Consider the following 23,481-nt stretch of genomic DNA (forward strand, 5'->3'; position numbering starts at 1 on the left):
AAATAATTAAATTTATAATAAAATAATTATAATAAATCAACAAAAATAAAAAAATTTTAAAAGGGAAATAGAAATAATATTTTCTTTATTTGTTGATAATAAATAATTCTTTAATAATTTAATTCATGTCACACTATACATTGTTATAATCGCAATATAAAACATTGTAGGATTCGCTGAGTGGCAGTTTCCAACAACAAACATACTCCGTCGAATCGACTTTTAAAATCAGAAAAATCGAAATTAACTAACCCTTCGTAATCTTGCTAATGTAATAACACAAACTTTATGTTATTACTTAATTGTTAATAAGGATTAAACATTCTACAATATAAACATATTTCTTTATATATAAAAAAATTGTAAATTAATTTTAAATTGAAATTGAAATTTCATTGAAATATTAAAATAATCAATCGAAAATTAATATGAAAAATATTTTTTTTATTTTAATTTTTTTTTTTTCAGAAATAATTTACGAAGGGTAGACATATCGACAGTTTAAAATGACATCTCTAATATAGAGACAATGAACAAAAACTCATATTAATTTATACCGGGCATCCCATCAAAAAATCAAAGCCAAATGCAGCGTTACGATTGTAGAAAATGTTTCAAATAACGCAATTTCTTCAAATGGATTTGTCTGAAGAGGCACAGTTTTGGGAACAACCCTGTATAATATTTTCTATTAGAAAAATTGCATTAACTTTGAAAAGATCGTCGATTCTTGCTTAGAAAAATATATCAATTATAGTTTTGCATAACAATCGACATTTAAATCGTATTCTCTATTATTCGTACATGTATAAAGATTCGTTACATGCCTACGTGCGCGCACGTATCAAATTACATTTAAAGAAACTCACTAATAAACAAAAATTAAATCAATTTAGCGTTTGATTTTTCTATAAAATTTAACTCTTCGCTTTAAATATTATTATTTTACAAATCAATATTTAGTAACGTTAAATTAAAATTTATATTACTTTTATTATTAATTATAAGTTTCTTTGAAATTTAAGAACATTAGAATTTAATTTATTTGATATTGAGAAAGATATTTTAAACGATTCAAATGTATTAAATATAAGATAATTACTTTGCAAATCAGTTACATAATATTTAAAGACTGATTTACAATTTTATTATCTTTTTATTTTTAAAAGACGAAGAGTCAAATTGACGCTTAAAAATCTAATACTGCCTTACAATTTCTTCATTGAAACCGATTTAATATCATTTTTAAATTTGAAACAATGATTCCTAGCTTTTCAAATTTAAATAATTTGTCAGTGTTGCAGGAGGCTGTCATTGTTTAACATATATTAAAACCGACCGAGTTCTTATCTAAAATTTAAATATAATTTTTAATTAATTCATTATGTATGAAAAATTTCTTCATATTATATTATATATGTATTTATATATATATATATATGTATGTATGTATGTATGTATGTATATGTATCATATGCACATATCATATTACATACATAAAATTTACAAATATAACTTTGATATTATAATAATTCAATTCAATTTTGTAATGTCTTTCTCAATGCTAAAAAATCTACTTATCAAAACTTATAATCAAATGGAATTTCAGATCCAACAAGATCTTACAAACAAATAATTTTACGTTAATTACATATGAAGAAAAAATCCTTGAAGATTTTGATTGGTTCGAGCAGGATATGTAAATGGTATCCTGTCTTCCGAGAAAATTTTAAATGAAAAGAAACTCGGTCGAATAATCAATCTTACAATATTATGCTTTACTGACTACGAACAAAATTATAAAATTTTGCTTAACTTTCATTGTTTTAACATTATTTTTAACAATTTCACGTATTATTTTAATATCATAATCTACTTTTAATTTTTTAATTTACGAAAATGTAAGTTTTAGTATCTCACTAGTTTTTATATAATTTTAATTTTTATATATCATCTTTACCACAAATTCTGATTCACATTGTTTTAAAATGTATAAAAATAATTATATTTTCGAGTTTTTTCTGATATCTGGAATTAATTGAACAAAACTTTTAATAATTTATATTTATATAAAATTAAAGTAGATATTTAAATTAAACTATTTTATTAAATATTTTTATTTATTATTAATAAATAAAATAGAAATTTTATTTGAATAAATTAATTCAAATTCATAAATTGATGAATATTATTTTAAATCATTAATTTTAAATTAATTTATTAATTTATTTAGTATGTAAAAATTTTTAAATTTTATAAATTATCAATCCAGAAATCAGAAAAATCTCATGCATTATTTTTCAAAGACTATATGGATATTCTGCTAAATAATTTCTAATTAATGGTGGCAAATGTTTTGTAGGTAATTTATTCCTATTAACAACTAACCTGGCCAAATGACTAAGAGACCTTACTTCTTTAACTAAAGGTTTTGTCAAATAAATTTCACTATAAAGTTGTCCACTATAATCTACCCAAACTTCTTTTCTTTGTTCATCAACACTTTTTGAATATTCCACATAATATTCTAGCATTTTAATTGGACAATCAAAAAGAGGAATTGCAAAAGCAAGTCTAGGTTCAGCATCTAATCGAAACTGTCCCACAAAATAATGAACTCTAACAGAAGTAGGTCCTCTAGCAGTTTGCACAGACACAGCAAACATATATCTACTATCTGAGCTATCTCTCATCAGCCATCTGCCAATCATAGCATTTTTTAACAAATTTTCACTCTGCTGCCAACTAAGACCTTCATGATACCAACCACAAGTTTGTAAGAGTCTTTTAACTTCACTTAATCTAGCTGCATTCCTATCCATCATATAGTCAAAACTCCAGGGACATGGCATCAACCAAGAGACTGGTGTGGTTGGAGTTCTATCTCTTCTTTCATCAAAATTTTCTTCATTATTTTGAGTTTCGTTTTTCTGTACTAAACCTCCACCATTAAAATTGTTTCTAGCTCTTGAAGTTATACCTGACAAAGAATCAAGAGAATTCGTAGTAGTTGCAGTTATATTTACTGTACATTGTCCTAAATTTGCTGGAAGTTGTACAGTCGCATTTACTTGAATCTGTACTCCTGAATTAGAATCTAAAACCATAGAATTACGATTTTCCGAAACTTGAAGATTATTTGATTTAACATGATAAAGCTTTTGAACATTATTACAACAACAGTTGAAATTTCGGCTCTGTTCTAATTCATGTTCATTTGTTTTAGAATTTTTAGCTTGTTGAAATTGCATTACTGGCACATTCATTTGAAAATCTGAGAAAATTGGCTTTTCCTCATAATTTTCTAGCGAAGTTGCTTCTTCAATTTTTTGCGATAATATATTTCTTCGAGTCCCTGGTAATTCTTGACAGCCACTTGGAGGTATTAAAAACATCCTTTTATCATGACTCACACTTTCTTGTTGAATTTTTTTTTCATGAGATATCATAGAAACTTCTTGATTTTCAGTTGATAATGTTTTTTGCACAAAACATCCTCCACCAGATAATTTTGGACGGATTTCCATATGTGGTGTATGCATAAGAGTTTCAGAATCCATACTTTGAATTAAACAGCCTCCAGATTGTATACTTGGTGTTGTTATTGTTACACTTCCTCCAGTTAAGTCACAACTTGTAGTAATTTGACACCCAGAACTTTGATTCTTTTGTAATTCTTCATTGATTAATGGAAATCCAAGAACTTGTGTATTTTTTTCATATCTTTGAAGGAAATCTTCTCTTTGCTTATCAGTTCTTGGTTTTTCTAAGTCAAGTGTCATCGATGGATAATTGAAAGAATTGATAACAGGTTGCGTATGAATTATAGTTGGTGCATTTATAAAACAGCCACCACCACTAGTATAGCCTTTAGGAACTAGTAGGCCACCATAATAACAGGTTGTTGGATGAATTAGAGCGTTATCTTCATTAATATTTTTAGGTTCACAACAACCTGGAGCTGGAAATCGGTGACGACAGCTCGGGCACATCACTGTCAACATTTTTTGAAGATAAATCTTACTTTCAGCATAACACAGTCTTGTATCTGTAAATAAAAAAAACAAAATTTCTTTGTATAAAATCATGATAAAAATACTATAAAAATAATATAACAATATAATATAATTTATAATTCAAATATATATATATATATATATTGTATAATATATTTTTTTAAATTTATGATATAATTGCATTACAATTTTAAATTATTCGGAATTTTACGAAAAATTTACTTCGTATAATAATTGAACAAAAAATATTTAAAATAATTATTTAAATTAAATTCATAAAAATTTTAACATATAAATATGAAATATAAATAAAAAATATTAAGAAAGAATAATAAAAATTAATTTAAGATATAAAAACGTGAAATTTTTATGATACTATACAACAATATTTTGTACTTTAATCATTCACTATACATGATTATTTATAAGTGACTAGTATAATTTACGTAATTGACCGCATTGCGTAAGTTATTTTCCATGAAAATCTGTTCCAACTAAAAATACTGACATGCCTCTGTAATTTCGTTTTTCTCGTCATTTCAACGCAATCTTGATTATATTAAGTTTATATAATATTATATTTATCCATATATAATAATTTAAAGTTTGAATTTTTTCAATTTTTATTTCCGAAGTCCGAAGAATTTTATTGCATAATTAAATAAATTTGAATTTATTTTTAAAAAATCAGTTGCTAATTTAAAGAGATTATTTATTTTCAATTATACAATTATAATAAAATTCAAATTTTCCAATTAAAAAAGAAAGATAACGTAGGATTGAATAATTATTTTCTTGCAATTTTATTGCTTATTTTAATAGTATATTTTAATCAAATTATAAAATAATTATATGCTAAAGCAGCTGCTTCTCGTTCTAAGAATAAAATGTTTTGCGTTCAACCCGTGTTCTTACAAGGTTGATCAACAGACGTAAAAAACAGTGAATAATTGTCCAATGCGTATCAAAGTAAAGTATTAAATAAAGGAATTCCAATTAAATCAAATTAATTCCATTTCACTAATTATATTAATTAATAATATTTTTTTAAAATATTAATAATTTGAAATATTACTTTGAAATTATTTATTAAATTATTAGAAATAACAATAAATTTGATTATCAATTTATGAAGAATGAAATATTTAATCATTAATCCATTTGAGTAATCTTTCATTTCACGAATATATTTTATATCATTTAACACGTAAAATATCAAATAAGAAATATTTACAATCATCATTCCTATTTAACTTACAGTTATCGTTTTCCACCATTGAAACAATATACCAATAAAAAAACGTAATACCAATAAAAAAAAATCAAACAAAGCAAAGAGATATAATGAAATATGAAACAAGAAAACACAAAGAATTTGTCTAATGAATATAAATCGATTTCTCATGCATATCCCCCTACCAACTAATCGAGCGAGTCACTCGTTGACATAAGAGTCCGTTAACCTTGTCAGTGTCTCACTGGGGTTATTTAAATAATCGACCAAACGTTAAGCACAACTTCCACTTACGACTTTACGATTCATAGTTTAAGACCAGGTGTCGCATTCTCTCGTGATCCCGACAGGAATAGAGACGCATCTTTCGACATCGTTCGCGCGCACCACAGCTGCCTTCTTTTCCCATTGTGTTTTAATGGGCCACGTGGCAGAGAGATGTCCGAGTGTTAGTAAAGCGGCACGGAGCCGCTTTTCCACGAACGTGTCGCAACGCTAGAAGGCCAAGCCCCCATTTAGAAGTTGTTCTTGGCCTCTCCAACTCCCCACCATTACCCACCATCTCTTTCCCCCACTACTGGCGCGCGGACCAACTGACGATGCCTCCTACTCTTCTACTCCAAATCAACACTGCACGACGACTGATTTCTCTCTATATCAATCGTATTATACAGATTTTTACAAACAATATTTGTTTCGAGACGAGGATTAATCTCGCGTTGCCCGTAATTTAAAAACAAATCTCGAATGATAATAAAAATATACACAGATATATAAATTTTACGACATTTATTTGAATTTGTAGAGCAAACATAAATTTGAATCATTTTATTAGAGACGTGAGCAATAACACGTTCTAGTCATCTAGTAATATTTATCATTTTTCTCTAGTAATTTTCAAACATTCGATAATTTTTTCTAGTTACTATTATTAAATTTATCGCGAGAGAGAGAGAGAGAGAAAAGGAAAGAAAATCAATTGTTTTTCTCGCAACGCAATATTCTAGCGAACGGAACACTTTCGCCAGAATTGTCGTGTCGCGATTAACAAACTTGCAGTTACAATAAATATTCATCGTATACCGAATAAAAGGCACGAGTGCCGAAGCCGATTTCGAGAAACGATTTCACATCACGTCATCGACGAATTGATATTATCCGGAACCCCATAATCGGTTCTACCAGAAACTTCTTCCACGTGTTTACAACCCCTTAATTCACGTTATTGATAAGTAAAATTACGATGTAAATGTATTATCAGAATCAACGATAATTGCCAAGATAACATTTTCCAGGAACGTACAACTCCACGATTCGATCAAATTAAATAACGGCCACAAAATGTAATTTTTTTTTCGAAAAGTAATATCTCGTTCTCTAATAATAAATAGGACCTATAATCTTTTGAAACAACTTTTTTTTTTTTTTTTTTTTTTTTATTATTATTATTCAAGATAATTGCGAAATACATCGATAACATGACCATTAAGCGAGAATTTCGAAAATTTCTTTTTAACGATTGTCTTGTTAATTATCTTTCGAACGCGTTGAGAAACGTATTATTAACTTGATTGTTTTTCTTTTTTTTTTTTTTCGATGAAAGTAAATTTTATGGATAAAAATTATATCCATTAAAATTAAAAAAAAAATTAGAACGTTTGTTTAGCAGAATTAATGGAAAAAAAAAAAGAAAAAGAAAAAATTTACACAATGTCTATTCCAGAAATATATCCGGAATCAAAAAATTCGAAATTTCTAATCTAATAAATCGAACAACAACGATAAACAATAAAAGCGCGAAACACAATGAAATATTGTTCCATTTGATGACGCAACTTAACTTTATCGAGGCTTCCTTGAAATAATAATCGTCAATTGATGACACGTTTGTACACAATATCGAAATTATGCGCTATTTAAATATAGGAATGCACTTACGATCGAATGCTGTCGCTTCTTCGATCTATTTTGGAATTCCAAATTTTCTAAATACTCTTTTCCCTTAAACGTTTATCTCAAGAAACTATTATTGCTATTTATCAAGTGTTTGTAACACTTCCTTCTTCTCGCATCTCTTCGAAACATCGATCTTTTAATTAAAAAACTTAAAAACGATACATTATATTTTTTTTTTTTTTACACAGAGAAAAATTTTATTCTTCTCAAATTGATCGAAACTTATGAAACAGACAAACGCGTAACGTTCGTTCGAATTAACGTAAGCGTTATGGATATTTCTTTCAAATTAATAATAACAATAAAAACAAATAAACGCATTTCTTGAATTTTTACGAAATCGAGCCGAAATCGAAACAATTGTGAAAATTGTGGGTGTGTAAAAAAAAAGAAGCGTAAATATCGCAAAGAAGAAGAAGGAAAAGAGTGCATTATTTATTAATTCTTTTCTTTTTCCCCCACCACTCAAAGTGAACCTGATCTTTATTCTTCCTCGACCATCTGTTCTCTCCTGCCGTTGGAATGCCAAGGGGAGTGGAAACGGTCGAAAGAGAGAGAGAGAGAGAGAGAGAGAGAGAGAGAGAGAGAGAGAAGGAGAGAAAAATCTTTCTTCGAGCAAGGAGGAGTTCGCAGAATTGGACGTTGTAGTTTTATTTGAGGAAACAGAACGAGACTCTGATGGAGGGCCACGCAAAATTAGAAGAAATTTAAGAGAATGCCTTTTTTTATTTTACCATCACAGGAATTCAAGATTTACGAATGCATCAACGAACGATATTGTAAAAAAGGATTTCGCCCCTTTTCTCAGAAACCGCTCTCGTCCCTCCCTTTCCCCTTATTTCATCAACATTAGAAGAACACTCTTCGCTTTCGTTTTATAACTGTCTTCGACGCACAAATGGAAATCGTTCGACAAAATGGAAAACGAAGATTGTACGATTGATCTAATAATTTTTTCTTCCAAGAGATATCGAAGAAAAAAATCGAAGGAGAAAGAAGAATAAGAATTAAACGAATAAATACCACGTAAGAAGATAAATTTGGGGGCGAGTTTTACGATTCGAAGTCGTAGGGTGGTTCGAAAGCCATCCCGTAAATCGGGAGGGTTTGGGTTCCGCCCTGCTCTGGCAAGGGGTCCGGCTAGAAATTCGTCTTCTTGGAAAACGACGAACTGGGCTGATGACCCGGCGAAATACGGTTCGTCGTAGCGAATGCTAATTTTACTGGTCAACTTTTCATCGATGCCTGTTCGCTTCTACAGCTCATCCCACGAATGATTTATCTGGTGATTGGCAGATAGATTGAAATCTAAATCTTCTCAATCTCAGATTCTTATCCACGACAAACAATATTTCAGACGTGGACGTGGATAAATCTACGTGAATCCAAATTAACCAACGAAATTATTTTTTATCCCTTTAATTAATATCTAATAGTAATCCGCAAAATTTTGAGGCAAGCGTAACAATAAAAAAGAAAAAGAAAAAAAAAAAAATTCTACAAAAGTGTCAAATTATATTTTTCGGTTTATCTTTTAGCGATGTTAATTTTTTTCTCTCTCTCTCTCTCTCTTCACACGCGTGAATTTAATATTTGCAATTGTGATTTGGATTCTGCGAGTATCGCGATTATAAGGAATAAAAGAAAAAGGGAATTAGAACGAAAGTACGAATAGAAGAATGAAAGCGTTGGAATGAAACGAGAATAATAGAAGAAAAAAACGTGATAAAATTTCGAGTTAATTGGACGGCCACCACTTATGAATGATACTGTAGCTGGCCTCATTATCGACAAGATTTCCAGCAAGTATAAACGAGAAGAGGTTCCTCGAATGAGCGGTAACACGGATTTTATCACTTACAGATAAGCATGAATTTTATTTTACAAGCCTTCGGAGAAATAAACCTGCTTCCGTGAACGGAATTACTTTTTGTTATTATAAGTGTTAGAGCTTTAACCCCGAGCTATTAATTAACCGTTTCTTTCTACTTAATCCCTAGAATTAATTTAAAACAACGATTATTACAACAACGATTATAAAACTAATTATTCTTATCGTGAAAATATGATTAAAATAAATATTGGAATATTGTTTCGATAAGTTTGTTAAAAATAAAATTAATTTATTTTCTATATAATTTATTGATAAATAATCGTTTTAAAATGATAAATTTTTAGCGAACTTTAACGAATAAATAAATTATAATCTTGAAATTGTATTTGTAAATTTTATTTTTGTTACGAAAATAATTCAATTTTTTTTTTTTAATCTCAAACTGCTAGAAAATCTTACAATACTTTTCGTATTTAAAGCATTAAAACATGAATACCTCCATTTCCGCCACTGCAGTTTATGTATTTCTTTTACCTATTTGTTACAGTCTTTCTGCGAAAAGAGGTCAGAAAGAGAGAGAGAGAGAGAGAGAGAGAAGATAAAAAGAAATCAAATATATATGATACGGAATAACTCGTTTCTTTTCTTATCATCAAAAAAAAAAAAAAAAAAAAATGTCAAATATTATAAATTCTCAATTTTCCATAATAAAACAGACTTTGACGTATGAAATTTATATTTCGCGAATAATAATCCTTGAAATACTAATGTAAAACAAAGATAATCGAAGCATTAAAATTCATAGCATAAATTAAATATTGAAAATAACGTAAATGTATCTGGAGCAATGTCATTCTAAGATTGCAAAAAATTGCAATGCAATATTGATTTTTCCAGAAATAAGAAATGAAAATTTAAAAATATCTCTTACTTTGATATCTCTAGTAGTTTGGTTCACAACTTCAGAGGAAATCCCGTACGAAACTTTCTCTGAAAAAGCACTTCCACTTTCACCTCACGTCTTTCGAAAATAACTCGAACCACTTCTAAAAATAATTCTTGTTCAAAGTATATGTATATTATATATATATATATATGAATAGAAATTATCGAATTCTTCGATCTTCAAGAATTGGAAACGAAAATATTTCGGTAATAATAAATAAGAGAGAGTTCTTTTCCACGAATACGTTCAGCGTCTAGATTCAAAGAATTGTCAATATCAGAAAGACGCAAGATCGATCCCATCGACGCGAGAGTCGGGATAGCACTGGCGCTGCTACCACTGAATGAATCTATAATTGCTGTGTAGAGAAACGTGGTGGGGGCAAACACGTGATCCTGCTGCGAGTGGTGGGGGAATCGTGGAATACTCGCTCAACATTAAGAATTCTATTTTAGCGATGGCTACAATACGGAAACGAATCGAGGTATTGTTAATTTTTGTTAACAAGTTAAACGATTAACGATTAATTAAATTCTAATTTATTACTTTAATTATATACTTTGACATTTCAACGATTATTGCTTAAGTAATTTAATTATTATGATCGAAGAATCCAATTGAAAATATTAAATATATAAATATGATTAATTATAAATGTGATTTTTAACGTTAGATTTATTATTTTAATTATTTTGATTACGCAAAAGAAGATTCGATAGAAGGTAAGGCTTACATCGGATAAATATTGTGTAACACAAAAAAAAAAAAATTGAACACCTCTTTCTCGGAAATGTATTTCTTCGTATAAATTTTTTTAACTCGCAGACAAAACACGATGACAAAAGACAAATGAATTATTGAAAAAAAAATTTGCATAAAGATTCCTAGTATATCATATTGTAATTTCGAACACTGAATACGATTTCCTTGATTTAATGATAGAAACATAAAGTGTAATAAAATTTTATTCGTCACGTTTCTTATTAAATGTAATAAGATATACACAGAAGTAATCTCTTTGATTAAAATATTATCGTACCGGTATCAATTGTACCACATATGCAAATCATTTTAAATTTAGATGCAATTATTGTACAAGAGGAAATAACCACGTATTAACGGTGTGAGACCGTTAAAGCTGTCGCTATCGCATGTGCGACAGAGCACATGGCTCGCGGAAAAATGGATTCCTTTTAACTGGTTTACGTGCGATCTCGTCTGCGCTATCGCGTCATCGTTCTCGCTTACGAGTTCGTATTTCCGTGGGCTTCTCGACGAAACGTCACGAATTCCGACGATTTGACGCCGTACGAACTTGGCTGCCAATCGATTGCCGCTGCCGGACTAACTACGTGCTCCCTCCTTCCCCCACCACCCCGCCCCACTTACCCGACATTGGCAAACATTTCGCGAACTGTTATTAACGGTGAGAAATTTCTTCTCGAATAACGAAATCGATTTCAAACAAAAATTCACAATTTTTCCAAAATCACGGAAATATTTCTTGAAAAACGTATCGATCTTTCAATCTTACGTAACACGCGTTTGTCTGCAAACGAAAACGAAACGACTCGTTTCTTTCAAATCGAATAAAACGTGTATATATATATATATATATTTGTATCGAAAAATTCAATTTCTTATCCAATAACGAATTGACCTTTTATAAATAACACGTGTCAATGATTAATTCAATTGTTTTTATGCATGCAACGATGCCGAGAATTATAATTTTAATTGATTTCCGAGGGAAGCAGCGTGTTTTATATATATATATATATACGTTTTTTTTTTTTTTTTTTTTTTGTTTCTTCATATTTTTATCGCGTATTATATATATTGTCGAAACGTCAAAACAAGATACATATACAAAAATAGATTCACTAGACGCACGAAACACATCGATATATATTTTTGTTATAAGCTATAAATAACGCGTTATATTCAGATACTTAAATTTTTTTTTTTTTACGTTAGATCTGTATGAATATCTAGAAAAGATTAAAAAAAAAGAAGAAAAGAAAAGAAAAGAAAAAGGTAATAATTGTATCTGACGATTAATGCAGAATTCTGGTAAGGGAATTCTGGTCGAGAACGAGAAAAAAAGAAAACGGGGAGAGAGAGAGAGAAAGCGAGCGAGCGAATGAAACGAAGAGAGAAAGAGAAGGAGCCACGCGTACCTAAGACACGTTATTCTTGTTCAATTCCAAGAATAAATCCGTAAGAATCCAGCCGGTCGTACAATACGAGTTTCTCTTACAACAAAATACCCTTCGTCCCTCCTCCCTTTCAACAAAACATTTTTGCAAAACTTTCCGATACACTCTAATAAGATAAATTCCAATATGCAATTTGTTTTTTAGACATTCTCATTGGGAATCTTGGGTGAAATCTTATCTGCTTAACTTAATCTTCATTTCAAGAATTCTGCTTCTATTTACCTTTAAGAAGATTTTTTAGCCTTCGGTCAATATACATTTCTAAAAATAAACTCCAACAATGAATGTTTTTTAACGTTCGTCAAATCTTTAATAATAAAATTAATAATACCAAACTTCTCTTTTTTCGCATCATTTTCACGATGAAACGAGTCTTTTTTCTTTTTTAAACGATAAAACTCGTTGTTATGCATACACTGTGTATCTTAACACGAGCAATAAGTGTCAGCTGCATAACTGATTAAAAATTAACACAACGTTCGTGTTATGTAAATAATAACGATACAAGCGATTTTAAAAAGCGAGGCTACATTAGAATTATTTTTAAATATATATATATATATATATTTATTACGAGAATTATGATTAATGATGCCGTTCAACGTTTCAATCTTGATAAGAAAATTATTCTTTTTTTTTTTTTCTTTAAATTATGTTGCTTTTATTTTTAACGATTGCGAATAAAAAGCGATAAAAATACATACATACATATATATATAATTACACAGCATGTATTTCCAGGTTATTAGAATTTTAACCTTTAAAAAAAATTATTGCCTATCGATGATGCACGACGTGGTCCGAAAGAGTAACACCTGGCCATGAGTCATTGGTTTGAAACTTATATCCCAGTAGATCATGTGACGTTTCTTTCACGCGACCGCATTCGTATCCGCTGATCAATTTTTTTCGCGTTTATTCATTTATCGATCGTTTAACATCCATCTCCAACCAAAAGTTTAATAACTTTTTTCATTTATAAATGTATACATTTTCCTTTCTTCCAAAACGATTTCTCTGAAATAGGAAAAAGAAAAAAAAGAAAAAAAAATTCATATTTCGTTGTCTAAGAAATCGTTAAAAATCGGATTTTAATCGGTGTTGAAATTTATTTCGATAATAAAAAAGATGGGACTGTAACAGACTGCCGACAGAGGAACGTGTGTTCGTAGATCGCACATTTCCAGAAACCTTTTATGTTTCCTGAACAATGGGTGGAGGCCGATTCCGTTATTAGGAATACAATGCGTCCCATTGTGCATTTATGGGGACCTTGGTGGGGGAGATTTCGTGGTAAATTGACGGGTTTTATAGAAATCGTACTTTTTTTTTTTTTTTTTTTTTTTTTTTTTAAGGTTCAACTGTTCCATCGTATTCTTCGAGCTTTGATACGCTTAAAAAAGTTCTCGTATACCGAAAGTTTCAGAGAGAGAGAGAGAGAGAGAGAGAGAGAGAGAGAGAGAGAGAGAGAGAGAGAGAGAGAGAGAGATCTTTGCAAAAGATATTGTTCACGCGGTTAAAATTAAGGAGAGGCCCGTGTAAATGTATGCACCGTTTCGTGAAATAGATAATAATAATGGCAAAGAGAAAAGACGAATCCCATTTTGTTTGTGTTGAAACGTGAGATTTGAAAACGTATTTACACATTGGCGAAGTCGGAGAAGTACGTCGAAATGAATCTGAAATCATTAGTAATTTAGTAACTGTCATCAGCGATGACACCAGTCGTCAACACATACACTTGCGCGTATACGTTAAAATTAACGCGTGCAATTTTTACAATTATTTAATAATCACGCACTAATGTTGTGTAATCAAAATTTTAAATTTCGCGTAAAATTATTAAAATATTAAAATATAATCGTGTAATTAAAAATAATATCGTAGGATTGAGAAAAGATTGTACGAGACACATATTAAAATTGCAATATACGAAAAAAAAAAAATAAATAAATAAATAATTTGAAAACGTAAGAAATTCATATCGAGTCTCGGTCGGTAAAATCACTTTTGTTCCTTTTCTTTCTTTTTTTTTCTAATCAAAATTTAAAATTTCAAGGATTCATGTCAAACTTGTTCCGCCCAATAGTTTTCGAAACACGCAGCAAAGAATCGATCAAAGCTTTTAATTCCGATCATAAAATCATAGAGGTCATCAAAGAATTTTTTTTATTATATTTTTACTCGCGAACAGCAAGTTAAATAGAATTATATAACAGCTGTTGGCTGTTTGGTTTCAATCCGCAACGGTATTATGGGGTACCAATTATCGCTAAATAAGCTAGTGTAACAATGCAGTGGCAATAACTGAAGGAGCGATAGATACATTGGAACGATTTCCTTGAAATACGATATAATGCGAGCGCAATTTTAATTCAAACGTTAAATTGCGAAAGAGGCGCGACTGGCTGAATCTTTCCTTCTCTCTCTCTCTCTCTCTGTGTTGAAAATAATATTTTCCGCGTATCCTACAGAGTCTATCCAAGCAATTTGTAACGATTAAGCGCAGTTTGGCAGGAATGCGCAAATGATTTTATAATGTCGCCACGAAGGTAAATTAGAAAGGCTAACCAGAACGTATACGAGACCAGAAGGATGATAAATGTTATATGCTAGAAACGAGCGGACCATTCATCGGTGGATCTATTTCAGAGAGGATTCCAGGAACGTTTGGAACGGAGAAATCGAGAGACACGCCACGCTCCCATTTCAACTGGTCGCGTATATGGGCCTCTCATAGAGTGGTATATTATCGTGCCCGTTACCTTGTGGTGGAGGCAGCAATCTTATCGCAAACAAACAAACTTCTTTACGACGATTACACTCGATTCTCTCGAATCGACCTTTCCCCGAACAACAGCGCTCCAAGGGCGCGCCTTCCGATTAAGGTCGAGACAGTTGTCCGAAACACGCATATACATTAGTTTACAAACTGTATCCTCTTTCTTATCGATTCTACACATGTGTATGCATCTACACCCGTGCCGCTTACGATTTGTTAGTAAAACAAGTTCCCTCTTCGACGTATGTAACGTACTTGTACGACCTTCGAAATTAATCCCCCCCTCCCTTCTCGAATGAAAAATGGTCCGTAACAGTAGAACTTATCCAATTTTCGTTATTTAATTGCCGATACGGTTGACCTTTCAAGTTGAACCGCGTCAAAGATAATGATCCGGTTATCGAATCGTCTAAGGTCAATGATAAACGATTCGTGAGAAAAATGTTTTGATAATTTTACAATATCGATTTAAATTTAAATGGAAAATAAAACTTTACGAATCTATAATTAGGCTTCAAAATGGTAAAAATAAATATTTCGATTGGATCGAAGAAAGTAAATTGGTAAAGAATGGTGGGAAAAGATTTGCGATAATAAATATATATTTTCATCGTGAGATATTATGTTTCAAAATTTAAACCTGAAAATATGGTAAAAAAAGTTATTTTGTGCATGTAACATCTAGCATTTAATTTTTAAAAAATTATAAAGAGTTAATTTTGCAAGTTGATGCAAAATTTTTTTGATTGATCACTTTTATTTTTGTTTATTTATTTTTTTACAAATAACTCTTCCGTAAAAATAATTTGTATTATATGAAATTTAACATTTTGTACGTACGTATAACACATTTTTAATATTTTTTCAAGAAAATAGTTTCGAGTTTATAAATTTTAATTTTGCAAACTCTCAGAAAAGACAACAAGGGACATACGATACTACTTGGCCTCATATTTAATGAACGTAAAACAAAAACATGCGAAATTAAGAAATATAAGAAATTTTAATGTAAAAATAAAGTTATTTTTCCAAGAAAATGTTATTATTTCGTAAATATTTGCCATCGAATGCAAAATACTTTAGTAATCAAATAGAATGTTTATTCGATGTATGATAAAAGCTTGCAAGAATAATATATTTATTAATATTTCTCTTCAAATGATTTCCCCGTGCACGAGATATGAAATGTATTTTACGGGAAACTTTTATGTATATTTAAATATATTGAATTTCAAACATATTATATTATCTTGATTTCAAAATAATGTTTAACAAATAAAATAATAGAACACATTTCCATGTAAATTCTATCGAATATTTAATTATAAATAATAAGCCTTAAAAAAATTATAAATTTTATGACGCGAATGCTTATACTTTTATTTTACGTAAAAATATTATCTTCTTTTATTAAAAATTAAAAAATAATAATGTTATTATATTATACTAATACTAATATTTTAAAAAAATAAAAATATATAAGCTATAGACGCGAAAAAGTTTCATATATAATAATTAATATACAATTGCCAACATTCACAATGCGAGAAGCACAATGATAACACTGATAAAATTTAAATTATAAAATTAAATGTAGATAACTTTGGGAAGAATGAAAAATAATTATTTTCTAAAAAACGATAATCAAAATAAATTTATGTATTTATTTTTAATATTTATAATGTGAAACGAACAATATATCAAAAAAAGAATATAAGAATTTATATGATTTAAATCGTATAAAATAATAAGCAACGAGCATATTTTAATAATCACAACGTACTACATTAAGAATATAAAAATAAAATTATTTCAAATTTTATACTTCAGTTTTATATACATATCGATGAAAAAAATTAATGAAGCAACATAACGGCATTTTTTCTCGTACGTTATAAATCAGGATAAAGATAAATCAATACCGTTTTAACGAAATTATTTGCAAAAGATATAGTAACGTGTTAAGAAATAGAAAATTTATACAAAAATAAAGATTTAAAAGGATAAAGGTGAACGTACCTTTTACACTCGTTCTCGAAGCGTCTCCTGTGTGTATATACAGTTATAGTTAATGCACAATATAGATTTAAATTTTAAGGAATCTCCGAAACGTTTTTCATTGATAAAACTATAAATTTGGAAGGCTATCACTGTTTGATTTCACTTATTTTACATTTGTTACAAAATTTGTGCTACGATTTCTATTCGGCGAGTGTACTTTAGCGTCTCAAACGAAGCTAGTTCCGCCATTGGCATTGTTAGTTCTTAGAATCGACAACAGGGGGTGTTTGAAATACATGGGTAGAGTTATCTCCGATATTTAAATTCCATCCACTCGACTATACGAAAAATATTAATAAATGAAAATTTGTTTCGAAAAATAATATTATAACGAAATGAATATAATATAATATATAATGTATACAATTTATATTTTACATTGTGTATATTCGTATTGCTATGTTCGTTGCTACAAGTTACAGGTGTTTGTTAATACTTACATTGTATTTGTACGTGAAAATATGACTATTTACAATTTATACAATTTATTAAAATTAAGGAACATTATTGACATAATCGATATCACGATATATCATTACTGTTATATTTTTACAACAGCAGTAACAAACACTTGAATTACAATTCGCAATTTAAGATGTATTAACTTAACTTTAATAAACAAAAATTTATTCAATGTTAAATAAAATATTTAAATACCTTTCTAGATTTTTAGAGATGAAAGTATAAATTCTTCGTTAAAATCAGTTTTTGATGTTCTCAAAGGAATTAAACAAATACGTAAGTAAATTTTGATGAATTTAGGAATACTGGATATGTATTTATTTTTTTCTATAGTAAAACATCACTGCATATTATATAATAATAATATTATTCATCAGCTCCATTTTGGCAGTGGTATTTTCGCTCAAATACTCCTAAATTCAAAAAAATTTTAATCATAATCAAATTATTTGAAGAAAATCATCTTTAGCGCCATCTGTTGGCATAGTATATAAAGTTTTATAAAAACTCACTTCTTACAAGATAAAGAAAACTTGAAATACTTACATTCTTTTCGTAAGAAATGTCGATAATAAATTGTTATCAATGTTATCAACTTATATTATTAATGTACATGAATATAAAGTATTATATTTTATTAGTTTTTATCGACATATATGTTTATGTCGATCGAAGACAAAAAAAAAACAAATAAATACTAATTTTATTATTAAATCATTTTACTTATTCAAAAATCACAATCAATTTATTTATTCGATAAAGAAAAATCACGGGAAAAAAACTTTATTATTTTCTTCTTAACTATACTTGTGTTACTTGTGTATGATTTGTACCTGTATTTCCATTATTTTGTATACAAATTTGTTTTCCACTATTCTTGGAAATATTCCAATGTTTGCAGAATAATTCGTTAAACGTTTTCCTGAACTGTCTACTCATTGTACAATATAGAATGAAATTTATGGCTGAATTTACAAGTGTTAGCATATCAATAACATCACCTGAAAATTAACAAATACTTGTTATATTCGAAACATTTATTTCAAAAACATTTTCTATCGAACATTATATTATTAATGTATCATAAATAAATTGTTGTAAATATTTTGATCAACAAGAATTTAACAATTAATACGGGTCGGAAAATATTTAATTTTACATTTTTTTTTTTCAAGCATATCAAGATTTTACAAATTCCTCGATTTTAAACTTTTTTTTACTGCATTGTTTGTACTGTATGCTTTATATACCGTTTTTATACTATAGTGACGATAACTCCGTCATTTTTCATAGGAAAAAAATTTTTTCCTCTTCAACGATATATATTTTCGTATCTTTTATAATTTAAAAAAAAATATATATATATATTTAAAAATAAAAAACAATTGTTATACACATACATAAATTATACAATTATCTCGTTAAATTATATTTTAGTCTTATCTATCAAAAGATTAAAATCTTTATCATATTATACTTATATAAAAATACATGAAATATTTGAAATAAATCGTTGGTTATTAAGATATTTCAGACATGAAACGAATTACTATTTTATCCTTTAATTAATATTTGATATATAATTTGTCACACAACTAACCTAACATCAAATAACAAGCCTTGAAAAATCTTGGGCCAAGGAGCACGCTAAAAAGACCCAGAATGCCTTGTGGTAATTCGGTCACTAGAAAAAGTAGTAAAACTGCGAGCAACATCATAGTAGTTCTATCAGTTTGTCGTTCCTTATCTGCTCTTCGACAACTCTTTTTTTTCTCGAAATTTTGTTCTTGAATGTTAGTCAATTTCCGCCTTCTTCGCTTTGCCTCCAACAGAACTTGCAAAAGTTTTAAACTCACGATCGTGAGCACGAGGCAAGGGAAAAGTTTTATCACAACGCTATAGATCCAGAAATTTAGTTCCTTTAAAATATCATGATTTTCCGCTGTTTCTGTTAATCGGACGAAATAAAGCGTCGTATTCGTCGTATTCCCTACTGAAACATCGAAAAAGAATCATTAACATTATTATAAAATAAACATAAAAAAATTACGATGCTCTTTGCGCAATAATATTTAATGCATTTAAGAAGAGGAACGATATTCTCTGTCCATTTTTTTTTTCTTTTACGTAACATTATTTTAAGTAGCTTTTTCTTCTTCGTACATAACCTTCGCTCAAAATGTACGACGCACACTTATCTCGTAATATCTCAACATATATAACTTATATACTTTTATTCTTAAAAATTTTAGTTCCATCATTCCATTTAATATTATCATTTCTAGCCAAAAATTTTAATTGTATTAATTAACGAAAACGTAAAAAATGTTTCGTCTATGTTTCGTTTATCGTATTATTATACGATATTCTCATATCAAAGTACATTTATACAGTTTAATTTTAAGTTAATTGATTACTACTAAAAAATTATTTATGTCATAGTTTCTGTGATACTCAAATTTAAAGGAAATTGTATTAGCTAACTCAATATTGAGATCATTTTCCATGGAAATGGTATTATGATCTTGCCAGCAGAGGATGGAATTATTCCATTGAAATATGAAGTTCAATTCATTAATGCACGCGCTGCGTACTTCCAACTTTGTACTGATATTAAATCAAGATTACGAGTGCTATCAATTTATCCGTAAATATGTTCAATATCAACCTTTTCGTAATAATTAGTAGGATATTCATTTTTAATCATAATTGTTTACACTCATTCTATATTTTTATTATTATTGCTTTTCTTTATTATTTGTAAAAGATAACAATGCATTAATTATGATTTCTATATAAATATAAATACATATCGTATAATCAATTATCTTTATTTAAAATTTCAAACTTGGATACTCTATAATATTCCCTTTTTTTTTTAAATTATTTAAATTGTTTTAATATTAAAAATTATATAATATTTTAAATATATTTTATTTTAAATATTTTGAATATGCTTTCATGCTAGAATCAGAATCTAACCTAAAATGTTAAATTTTAGAATCAAATTTTGGAATTTTAAGTTGTTGAAGAACGAGAAAATAAAATTGCCGATCAACAATAATTAAGCGGTAATGTGTGGATAAATTTGAGAAATAAGGTCAGGTTACTTACCAATTAAACTCTCATTTCGATTATGTACGGTCATTCCATTAGAGTCGAGAAGTTCAACTTGTTTTCTTACTTCTGTTGTAATATACAGTGGTATACAAAGTATCGGGCAGAAAATGTAAGCAATTAAAATAGCAAAAATAGTTCTTCTGTAGCTACACCATTCTCTGTTTTGTTGCGGTCTTGCCACAGCCACGTATCTCCACACGGCCAGTATCAAAGTTAAACAGATCGAAATCGTATGACAAACCTGTGAATTTTATTCCACGAATTTTATCTTCATTTTTCCTTCTTTCTCCGCAACTCTACTCTTCGTAATTTTCAATTATAAATTTTATGTTCGTTTACATGTTCGTTTCACTTAGTCGTTTTTCAACGTTCGAATTAATATAATCTAATCCGATAAAGAGAGAAAAATAATTTTTATAATCGTAATGAAATTCTGCTTTTTTTCTTTCGTTTAAATATCACAGAATTTTTCCAACTTTGATATGCATTGGTACATGATTATTTCATAATAATCTTCCTAAGAGATACAAAATTAAATTGGAAAAGAGAATAAAGGTAAATTCATTTCTTATTAAATTGCAATTGGATCTTTAATTACAGGTGAAGATAAAGGAAGTATAGAACATTGAAGTGATTGATTTCCAAACATGTAGGTCGAACCTCATCAAACAAAAGCGAGGGAATGACGATTCAGAAAGAATGCACTAGTCATAAATACCAAACGATTTTATAGGTTAGTAGTACGATAACATTTCTCATTCGGAAAAGCAAAATTATCGCAGTCACCTTTCCCTTAATCAAACCTAGTCAAGATAAATACTTAATAAATTTTTCTCTATTGCACACCGTAGAAAGTAATTAAAAATTCGTGATAATAAGATTTCAAAGTAAGTATAATTTATTAATCAAATTTTCTTAATCTCAAGCCTCTATAATTTTACATCGAGTTGAATATTTCGTTTTTCCGATTCTTTTCAATTTCAACGACGTATAAAATATATTTTATCGTTATATATTTTATCATTAAACTGCGGATATTTACGAAACTATATTCTATTCGAATATTCAATTGATATAATGATTTTCCAATAAATTGACATTGTTTGTTTGAAAAAATTAATTTATAACCTTAAAAATTTCAATCTTCCGATCCACATCCAATATAATCAGAATTTTTACTACATTGATATAAAAAAAAAAATACATTATATAAAATGGATATTTGCACAAATATCCACAGTTCAAATAATCGCAATTGATGATAGTTTACCTGAGAAAAGTTCGAGTGGAACAGCACGAAGATCGTCCATCCGTAAGTAAACGTGTCCCTTCTTGATCGACGGTACAGATAAAAGTGAAACGCATAGGGTATGTAATCGATCATTACGAGCAAATCTGCCACGGCCAATCCCATTAAAATTATATTGGTCGGTGATCGCATTTCTCGTCGGGTAAGAACGAGAATGTTTAAAACGTTGGCGATCGAACCGAAAATACAGACGAAAAGGGAGATCCATCCATGCAAATGCGAATAATACGAGTAAAAGGACGATAAATCGCAAACGTAGTGGCTCGACGATGTGTTAAAATCCGTCATGATTATTTTAAATCCTCTTCCTTCTTCTTTGTGCTCTTCGGTTAACGGTTTTTCTTCGACCGTTGAAATTCTACCGTAATTTTCAACGCGTATTAATTTTGATCAAGCGTATTCGGTAATCTTGAAATAATAGTAAAAGAGTTTGATTCTTCGGAGAGGCATAGAGATTCTTTCTTCCAGCAAAAATTCGTCAAATATTTTCACCTTCGATTTTTATCATTGACGATCGAGAAATGTAAAAAAAAAAAAAGAAAAAATAAAAAATTAAAATAAAATAAAATAAAACGATAAAAATTATTTTATCAATTTTTTTGTTTCTTAAAATAATTTTAGTTTACGATATTTTAAATTTCTATTATTGTTATTATTAATTTTTGATTTTCAAAAAGATATGGAAGATAAAATTATTATATTTAAAAATACGTCCCACTCTCATATTTATTCTTCAGAGAGAAGTCCGAAGGACTTCCTTTCCGAGTCTTGAAAAGTATTTCAATTTTATTCCTCTATCTTTTACAAACTCTTTGAAAGTGGTTCTTTATTCTTAACGTTGCACTACTGAATCAGTATAAAAAGTCGAGACTCTATAGAATCCGTGAATACGTCGATTATTGCAATAACCACATCTTCTTTCAATTTTTCTTATTGAAATTAAACAAAACTATTTTTCCATGTACCGTAATAACTATATAAAAAAAATTCAACAATTTCATTTACATTGTTATTCGATAGTATTAATTACAATTTTAAAAAAAATTCCTTTTCATTTATATAATCGTTCTTCTACAACTTCTTTGACAATTTTAATCTTATTTTTCAATACCGAATATAACAAAGAAAAGTTAGAAAATAAAGAATTAAAACACTATCCTCGATGAAACTCGATTTAAACGATTATTTATACGTATATATATATATATATATATTTATCGAAAGCGCTTAAACTCGAACATTGTCGAAGTTTGTCCACACCACGAGATGTAACGAGCAAAGTATCGAAGAGGTAAACAACGAGGCAAGTAACGAATAAGAAGATCGAAGCGTCGCGACGTCGGCAAAGCTAATGTCGCCGCGATGCTAACCGTGCTCCAGCCGTCCCCAAATTTTAACGCAGACGCAGATCGCTCTTCTCCATTCTCTCTTTCTTCCCTTTCGCCCTTTCGCTCTCTTACTCTCATTTATCACTCGATTCAACCGCTCATTCCGTCTCCTTACCTTACTTACCCTTTATATCTGTGGCGAATTCTCGCTTCC

The 23,481-nt window shown here is 29.0% G+C and overlaps 2 protein-coding genes across 7 annotated transcripts; both read right to left on the reverse strand.

Annotated features, from left to right (window-relative positions):
* Positions 1–79: 79 nt before the first annotated feature.
* Positions 80–17,260, reverse strand: LOC100868423 (uncharacterized). 3 transcript variants are annotated; one of them, XM_003695374.4, is made up of 2 exons: positions 17,007–17,260; positions 80–4,048 (listed from the first exon to the last, which is right to left on the reverse strand). In XM_003695374.4, the coding sequence occupies exon 2, from the start codon at positions 4,002–4,004 to the stop codon at positions 2,301–2,303; it is 1,704 nt and encodes a 567-aa protein (XP_003695422.1). In that variant the 5' UTR covers positions 4,005–4,048; positions 17,007–17,260; the 3' UTR covers positions 80–2,300. The 3 variants fall into 3 exon arrangements, with proteins under 3 accessions (XP_003695422.1, XP_003695421.1, XP_003695423.1); XM_003695373.4 differs by lacking the exon at positions 17,007–17,260 and adding an exon at positions 9,972–10,312; XM_003695375.4 differs by lacking the exon at positions 17,007–17,260 and adding an exon at positions 5,545–5,701.
* Positions 17,123–22,898, reverse strand: LOC100869190 (G protein-coupled receptor dmsr-1). 4 transcript variants are annotated; one of them, XM_003695381.4, is made up of 6 exons: positions 21,901–22,898; positions 20,625–20,871; positions 19,111–19,503; positions 18,344–18,511; positions 17,706–17,923; positions 17,123–17,326 (listed from the first exon to the last, which is right to left on the reverse strand). In XM_003695381.4, exons 1-5 carry the CDS (start codon positions 22,225–22,227, stop codon positions 17,877–17,879), a joined length of 1,182 nt encoding a protein of 393 aa, XP_003695429.2. In that variant the 5' UTR covers positions 22,228–22,898; the 3' UTR covers positions 17,123–17,326; positions 17,706–17,876. The 4 variants fall into 4 exon arrangements, with proteins under 4 accessions (XP_003695429.2, XP_086761793.1, XP_012344393.1 ...); XM_086905667.1 differs by having other exon boundaries at positions 19,111–19,500; positions 21,901–22,507; XM_012488939.3 differs by lacking the exon at positions 17,123–17,326 and having other exon boundaries at positions 17,369–17,923; positions 19,111–19,500; positions 21,901–22,507.
* Positions 22,899–23,481: the final 583 nt, after the last annotated feature.

Source organism: Apis florea, unplaced genomic scaffold (assembly GCF_048593485.1).
Source record: "Apis florea isolate Af1SG1 unplaced genomic scaffold, ASM4859348v1 contig_2492_pilon, whole genome shotgun sequence".
In the NCBI taxonomy this organism is placed as follows: Eukaryota; Metazoa; Arthropoda; class Insecta; order Hymenoptera; family Apidae; genus Apis; species Apis florea.

Coding starts and splice junctions, on each gene's coding strand:
- LOC100868423 (XM_003695374.4), bottom strand. CDS start 4,004: ATGTTGACAGTGATGTGCCCGAGCTGTCGTCACCGATTTCCAGCTCCA.
- LOC100869190 (XM_003695381.4), bottom strand. CDS start 22,227: ATGACGGATTTTAACACATCGTCGAGCCACTACGTTTGCGATTTATCG. Junction 19,504..20,624: donor TCGAAATGAGAGTTTAATTG/GTAAGTAACCTG, acceptor TCGATGTTTCAG/TAGGGAATACGACGAATACG. Junction 17,924..18,343: donor ACAAAATAATGGAAATACAG/GTACAAATCATA, acceptor TTTTGAATTTAG/GAGTATTTGAGCGAAAATAC.